Here is an 8,596-nt window from a genome sequence, read left to right on the forward strand (position 1 = left end):
TTTGCATTGAAAAAGGCGTTCCCTGTAACGCCGAAACACATGTCTGCCGTAAATTACAAATTTGTGCTTCTTCTAACGTTGTTTTGTCTTCTTTACAATAAGCTAATATTCATTCAGTCTTTGAGAAGCTTTGTATGTGCAGCTTACAGTCAAATACTTCAACATTAAAAAAAAAAAAAAAGAGTTTCTAAATACTTTTATAATTATTATGAATTAGTAAATTGATTTATTTTCTATTTAAGGCCGAAATGCTAGGCATTGGTAGAAAGTTAACTATGACAAAAAAAATCAAAATTAAGAATTTTTAAATCATCCGGAATCTTCTAATAAAAACAGATATCAAATAAAATTCCTGTTTTTGTGCACAACTTCTAATAAGTGTTAAAAAAATACGAGTGTAAAGAAACTCTTGAGTGTAAAAAAAAGAAAAAAAACTCAATGAGTGTTAAAAAAAAAAAAAGCATACGAGTGTCTCTTACCCGTGTAATAAAACTATTGATTTTTAAAATTCCCCATACCGTTACTCACTAGTCATAGATCCTACTTTTTGTATAATAATATATTCATCACTATGACAACCAGACACACTCTTTCATTAAAACAAAAATCAAAAAAACTCCTTAATAATATGGCTACAACATTTATAACAGTACTGAGAATACAACTTTTATACTTTTCTCACTTCTTACCAAATGTATATCGTCACTGCTATGGAAGCGATTGTCACAACAATGAGAACAGTCCATATGATGATCGATGCGCAGAATCGGAAAATGAGAAGAAGCAAAACCGAAAGACCTGAAAGAAAAAAGTGGAGTAAATGTATTCGTAATGAAATTAAAGCAAAAGTCATATTACTTGCATTTCTTTGTGACGTCTTGGATATTTTTCTGGTTTAAAATTTTGGTTTCTATTTTAGCCTACTTTCCCAATAAAAGTCAGAGAAAGAAGAAAAAGGCACGAAAGAAGACAAATGCATCTTAAAAATATCACGAAAAACAAGAAAAAGTCAAAATTAATAAAATAACTAAACAAATATCTAAGAATTAAAAATTGGAAAGTAGGATAATGAGATGAGGAAAAATATCTGTCTGTCTGTCGGTCTGCCCCCCCCCCTCAATAACTTTTGACAGAATAATCCAATTCGAACGACTTCTTTTTTTTTTTTTTTTTTTGTTCGAAACATTTCAGCGAGGACCTCCCATTCCCCACTTTTTGATTTGACCTTTTGCACCTTTTTAGCCTACTTTCCCAGTAAAAATCAGAGAAAGAAGAAAAAAGCATGAAAGAAGGCTTAATACATCTTAAAAATATCCCGAAAAACAAAAAAAAGTCAAAAATAAATAAAATAGTTAGATAAATATTGAAAAATTAAAAATTGGAAAGTAGGGTATTGAGATGGGGAAAAATGTCTGTCTGTCGGTCTGTCTGTCTCTCGGTCTGTCTGTCTGTCGGTCTGTCTGTCGGTCTGTCTGTCTGTCCCCCCCTAATAACTTTTGAATGAATAGTCCGATTCGAACAAATTTTTTTTGTTAGAAAGATCTCGGCGAGGACATCTCATTCCCATAATTCATTTTTTGATTTGAACAATTTTTTGTTCAATTTTGAACAGTTCAAATCTCTTAACATTAGCGCCTAAGGGGAAACTGAAAGTCAATATAGATTCCGAACTTAAAGGCGGATTTACTTCAAACAAACTTTGTTGGAAATAGCTCTTGACGACCTACTCCCAACTCCGACTCCGAGAATTTAGGGGCACCTGACACCGACTCTGACTCCTGTTCCCGACAATTAATCGGACTCCGACTCCCCGACTTCGACTCTGACTTCGTAGCTTTGGCAAACATTTATACACGGAGGACAAATGACTGACTCCGATTCTTGGATATTCGACTCCGATTCTTTTATCCCAAAATGAGATTGACTCCGACTCCGCTGCTATGGTTTTAACTGTGAAATAATTATTGTTGATATGATTTGTTTTTATTTTCACGCTAAAGTTTTAATTTAGGTATTTAGTTTTCGGTGAATAAACTCGAAAAATATGCGCAGACGATTTTTTTTTTTTTTTTTTTTTGACAATGAAAATTATTTCTTTAAGTTGACATTTTATTGCTTTTTTTTTATTTTGGTAAGTGCATTAATTCGTTTAAAAAATTATTTTTGGCAACAGGGGAAAAAGAAACGATTTTTTTATATGATGTATTTACTTTAATAAACTTATTATTATTTTTTCGTTTTGAAAGCTGTTAAAAAAAATTTTTAATGGAAAGAAGTGTATTAGCTGCTTTGTTTAAAAGGTGCTGCTATTTTATTTGTTCGTTTTTTTGAAGAAAAGTAAGGAATATTTTATTCCTAGAAATCAGCTTAAAATATTTTAAAAAATATGTTTGAAAAAATTTGCGATTTTAGCTATTTTTGAGAATATTGATCAGGTACTAGAAAGTAGTAAGGGTATACGGGAAAGTAGGCTCGTCTGGTTCTAGACGGAACTTCTTGTTGATTTAAACAATTTTTCGTTCAATTTTGAACAGTTCAAAAAAACTTAACATTAGTGCCTACGGGGAAATTCAAGGCAATTCCGGACTTAGAGGCGAATTTGCTTCAAACAAACTTTGTACGAAAACGTTTTGAAGAAGAGCATATAAAAAATATCTTTTTTGATTTGAAAGATTTTCCGTTCATTTTGAACAATTCAAATCAAAATTAGCGCCTACGGGGAAACTAAAAGTCAATATAGATCCTTAACATGAAGGCGGATTTACTTCAAGCAAATGTTATTAGAAATAGCTCTCGATGACCAACTCTAGATTTCGACTCGTAGAATTTTAGGGCAGTCGACTTTGAATCCAACTCTTGTTACCGAAAATTAGTTAGACTCCGACTCTAATTCCGTAGCTTTGGCAAAAATTTAGACTAGGAGGAGAAATGACTGACTCCGACTCTTGGAAATTTCAAGTCTTCGACTCCGACTCCGACTACTTTATCTCAAAAAAAAGTCCGACTCTGCAAACATTGCCAGAGTTTACGGACTTAAAGGGAAAATGACTGAATCCGACTCCGAGTCTTAAAATGAAAAACCTTCGACAACCGAATCTGACTCCTTTACTACAAAATGAGATTGACTCCGACTCCGCAGTCATCGTATTTACTTTGAAATTATTATTGTTGATATGATTTGATTTTATTTTCACGCTTCAGTTTTAATTTGTGTATTCAGTGTTTGGCGGAGAAATTCAGAGTCCTTTATGTTTCCACATAAATATATGCGCAGGCGATTTTTTTTTTCTTTGAGACATTTGTTGTTTTTTATTTAATTTAAAAGTACATTACATTTATTCATTCTTTAAATTATTTTTGGAAACAGGGTTAAAAAAAACTTCTTTTTTTTTTTTTGACAAAAATTTAAATTTTAATGAGTTTATTATTTTCATTCGTTTTTGTTTTGTTTTCTTTTCTTTTTGAAAGCAATTAAAGATTTTTTTAATGGAAAACAATATTAGCTGCTTTGTTTAAAATGTGCTACTACTTTATTTGTTCGTTTATTATTTCTTTACGCATATACAGTGGCTCCCAAAATTGTTTGTACACTTTGAAATTTTTTAGTAAAACCAAAATAACGCGAAACTGATTTCGAATATGAAGTTCAATATTTTTTCACGTCATTCCTATGTCATTCTAAATAAAACTCTGTAGTTTTTTTCAAAATATTGACGGGTCTTCTTTTTGAAATGGTTCAAAAAACAAAGAGACAGAGAAATAATACGCCACAGAAGTCACCGTACACTCAAATATTTTCGAATAAATTCATGATTAAAATTATCATATATCATTTTTTCATTATTTTTGCATTGTGTTGACCCTTAAAAGTCATTTGGCTTTAATATTTTGTTTATTTATTCCTTAACATTGTGCAAATTACTTTAAAATGGCTGTTATTCGTAAAAAAACACAAACACCATTGGAAATTTGAACTTTTTCCTCACAGTAGCGGTAAATGGTTTGAAATGTCTCTAAATTAGTTAATTTATTCTATTCTACAGTAAAGTGCTTGATAAAATGCTTTAAAAAAACAATCGGACTGAAAACTAAGTAAGAAAAGGTGATTGGAGATTTACAGTTGAAAATTTATGAAAAATACACATTTGAGTGCTGTAAAAGTTTCTGCAGAGTTAAATGAACATTTTTACATTTAATTTTCACCTAAAATTGTTCGCCGAATTCTCTGATTAGCCGGATTAAATGGGACCTCTTCCCGCAGAAATTTTCTTGGCCGTGCGAAAAACAGAAAGCTTACGCTTTTCGTCGCTAAATCAATGATAAATAAGTTCAAAACGTTTAGGAATTACGTCTTACTTACAGATAAAAATGAATTCAACATTTTTGGTTAAGTTGCTGTATAGTTGTAAATAGAAGAAAAAAATAGGAACTTAATCTTAAGAGCTTAGTTGGACCAGTTAATCAGGTGAAGTTGTTCTTGTGTTAGGGTGAATATCAGCATCAGGACTTGGTAGTTACGAATTTTTTGATGAAATAATGAAGCGTGCTGTTCATTTAAGTATTTTAAAAACGAATTTGAAACTCTTAGCCAAAAATTTAGTTATCGGAAACAACTTTTTTTTTTAATCAAGATAACGATAAGAAGCACACGGTTTTTAACGTTTGCGTCTAGTGCCTCAAAAATTGTCCTAAAGTTTAGAAAAAACACTTCAATCTCCAGATAGAAACTTAATGTAATATATTTAGAGATATCTGGAGGCTAGATTACGAAAATACGGCTTTGAAACGAAAGTAGAGCTAGAAATAATAAGACTCGAAGTGTGGTTGAACACTTACTCAGAAATTACGCAAAAAAAAAAAAAAAAAAAAAAAAAAATGAATGAAATCTATTCCCAGACCTTTAAAAGGTGTTGTTGATACTACATGATATTCTACTAAACAATACCTTAATCAAAAGTTAGATTATTCAATAATATATACACAATTTTTAAAGTGTATGAAGACTTTTGTGAGATAAAATTTCCGGCACTTTTTGGTTTTTGATTTCTAAAAAATTAAGTTTTAATATTTAAAAAAAATTCATGTAGTTTTGTTGAAAAATGATCATAGATTTTATAATTAAATATCTATTCTGAAATATTAATTCTAACCAATGGATAGGGTCCTATTTCATTGAAAGTTGTAGATGTACGAACACTTTTGGGAGTCACTGTATTTCTTCAGATGAGAGAGATTCATATTTTATTTCTAGAAATCAGGTTAAAATGTTAAAAAATTACGTTTAAAATAATTTGCAGTTTTAGCTAATTGTGAGAATATTGATCAGATACTAGAAAGTCGATATTAGTATACGGGAAAGTAGGCTCATTTAGTTCTGGGCGGAACTTCTTGTTTATGTACAGAAAGCAGTAAAATGCACAGTTTAGATGCGAAATTAGATTTTCTTAACCTGTGTGTAGCGCGAGTTCCAATTCGATGATTACTTTTAGCTGTACAGTCCTTATTTTGACTGCATAACTTCTCGACTGGAAAATATAAACACCTTCCGCTAAAACAGATTTTGTCCTCTATATATCGTAACCATGCATGATTTTGAATATGTTATCCTCTTTTATATCTCTGCAGTTGGCTTTGTGGGTTCAATTAGTGTTATGAGCTTTTTTTTTTTTTTCTTTTTCTTAACAACAACGATCTTCAAGCTCATTTGTTTTAGACCTTGGCGTATATTCAAATGCTATTACTTAAAAGCTCAACATTAAAGGAAATTAAATCATCAAATTAAGTATTAATCAGCGTATTTCAAATCAATTTACAGCATGTGGAACCAGGAATTAGTAGTGTAAAACCATACTACTAAGAACCTAAATGAAGTATCTCTTTTCCAGAGTCTTGTCAAAAGCATCGTCGAAGGCAAAGCACAAAATAAAGAAAACAGCAAGTAGTCTTAGCCGCTATTAAGAAATCAAATAATCAAATTTAGAGAAAAGATTCCAAAACCGTTAAATAAGTATGCTAAAAACTCGAGATATATATATATATATATATATATATATATATATATATATATATATATATATATATATATATATATATATATATATATATATATATATATATATATTGGAAACCCTTTTTTTGCTATTTATAAGTAATCTAGTTGTAACGGTAGCAATTGCAAATCAATTGTTTTTAGTCTCAGTAAATTTTCGTATCAGTAAAAGTGAAAAATATTGTTAATACTTACCAATGCTTATAAAACAAAGTAACAATATTTCTCTCCAGCATAAACTGATATCTGATCCGATTTCCTAAGAATGAAAAAATAATTTTCAATGTTTTTAGCAATCACTTTCTCAGTACACATTTTAAAGTGAAAATATCTTTGTCTTTAAACGTCATTGTGTTTAAAATCAAAAAAATAGATGCAATATTTTTTTTTTTCAGAAATTCCAAAACAGGATTATTATTTTTAATAATACAAGTGTAGTTATCATTCAGAATTTTATTAAAATTTATATATATATATATATATATATATATATATATATATATATGTGTGTGTGTGTGTGTGTGTGTTATGTCAAACTAGTAACAGACGTATTACGTAAGATGCGTAAGACTGAACCAAAACGTTTACTGAACCAAAACAAAATATTCAGATATTGTTTCTGGACATTTGCAAATTGAAAACATTGAAAATTTGTGTTGCATTAAAAAGTAGTTTCCTTGTTCTTTATGAAGTTAATGCGAGGAAACAAGGATCTAACATATTTGGAGTCTTTGTAAGGAATTATTTTATAACAATTGATGCGTCTATTAAAATGGAATTGCTCTAAATTGTTTCCAATATTAAGATAAAAAGAGGATCAGAACTTTACTTACTTCTAAAAATGGCATTGTAGATTGGAAAAGCTTGGTCGTGGTTTGTGTCACTTGTGTAGGTAAGCAGCGACGCATTGTAGTTTTTCTGTGTGATGAAACAAACATTCAATGTTGTTCAAGTATTGAATAAATACGGTTAAAAATATTGCGAAAAGCATACTAGTTTTTTTTAAAAACTGAAACTTACAAATAGAAAAATCATGCAAAATCTGGCAAATAGAAAAGTTTATAATACATATTTATTGTGATGGAAGCGTAAAGCTGCAAGCCTGAATCAGTTTAAGAGATGTTATCTGGTTATTGTTGGTGAGCTATGTACATTAGGGTGTCCCAAGATATAATGGCGAAAAAAAAATTGGTGAAATCGAATACGCATACCCTCCAAATTTTTTCCTTTTCACCTCAGAAACATGAGAAAAAAGTTTTATTGCAATAAAATAACGGGAACCCGTGCCGACTTGAGGTCAAAGTTGGACCTGAAATCATGTACAGCGATTATAGTGGAAATATTGCTAACTGTATAATTCCTTACTACACGTGACATCAATTTATTTAAAGCAGATATTTACAACAATATTAGACTACAAGAAACATTACTGCACATATTTTTATTTCGACGTTTTTTTTTTTTTTTTTTTGCAGTCAGGATAGAGCTTCTGGTGCTCTTGAACGCAACGTAACACAAATTGTTTTTGTTCCTCATCAGCTGCAAGCAAACCAAGCATCATTTTTACCGCTTTTTCAGCTGCATCGTTTACTGCTTTAAACATTGAAACAGTCCATTAAAGAATGAAATATTATTAACCATACCATAAAAGCTGGATGAATTTTTGTAGAGCAGCTTTTGAGATAATTGGGTCCACATTTTCGTACACCTTTTCAAAAAGCACAACTCTTTGTTGGGTGCTTTGACTGTCAAAATGCATTGAAGGCATGGTTTCACGTATATTGTTACTACAAACAAGCAGACATCAAACAATGTTTCATTTTCCTTCGTATCTAATTTTAGTTGTGAACTAAATAGTAATGGTTTTAAGGAGTAAATCGCTCGAGCCGTCCATCGAACTTGGTGCATGGCTCCCGGTGGTCTTATTTTAAATTCATTTTCTGTATCTCCACCTGAAAATATGATAGGCAGTTCTATCAACTATTGATAGTCATCCCGGACCGTTATATTAGTGAGTTCCGCACGGTAAAAGTGAAGTAAATTTTTAAGACTGTTCGGAACAACTTCGCAGCTTCTCCATAGCACTGTATTTTAGTGATATAGATCAGTTCATATATATGATGGCGGCAAGCAAAGGAAAGCATTTCTCTGTCAAATATTTGCTCAAGAATAGCGCAAGAACCTCTTAAAGGACCTATTTTGGAAACTGTAGTATCACAACAAAGAGTTTTGAACTTTGTCTTCGAGATTCCAATCTAAAACTGCCTTTCAAACAGCCTGTGTTTGTTCTTTTCCTGTAGAATTATCCAGTTTAGACTCAGCAATGAGTTGTTTGTCACATCCTTATGAAATAACTATAGATAAGCGATATTCTTTTAATTATTGAGCACTCAAAGCAAGCAACAGTTTCATATCCCAAGGTAAATTCACTACATGTGGTACCTCGTACTGAAAACCAATTTTTATTCTTTCCTCGTGCTCCTTCCGCTTTTCGGTTCGAATTCTTTGAATTGAAGATACCTATGGGAAATTCATCAATGTTACACT

At 30.9% G+C, this 8,596-nt stretch overlaps 1 protein-coding gene across 1 annotated transcript in view; it reads right to left on the reverse strand.

Annotated features, from left to right (window-relative positions):
- The window catches only part of LOC129216564 (choline transporter-like protein 1), a 29,026-nt gene extending 22,069 nt beyond the window's left edge, over window positions 1–6,957 (reverse strand). The window contains exons 1-3 of the mRNA XM_054850778.1: window positions 6,883–6,957; window positions 6,245–6,308; window positions 690–798 (exon numbers count right to left, since the gene is read on the reverse strand). Of these exons, the coding sequence (XP_054706753.1) occupies window positions 690–798; window positions 6,245–6,308; window positions 6,883–6,957 (248 nt within the window). The remainder of the gene's footprint in view (window positions 1–689; window positions 799–6,244; window positions 6,309–6,882) is intronic.
- Between the last annotated feature and the right edge of the window lie 1,639 nt (window positions 6,958–8,596).

This window comes from Uloborus diversus, chromosome 2 (genome assembly GCF_026930045.1).
Source record: "Uloborus diversus isolate 005 chromosome 2, Udiv.v.3.1, whole genome shotgun sequence".
Classification (NCBI taxonomy): Eukaryota; Metazoa; Arthropoda; class Arachnida; order Araneae; family Uloboridae; genus Uloborus; species Uloborus diversus.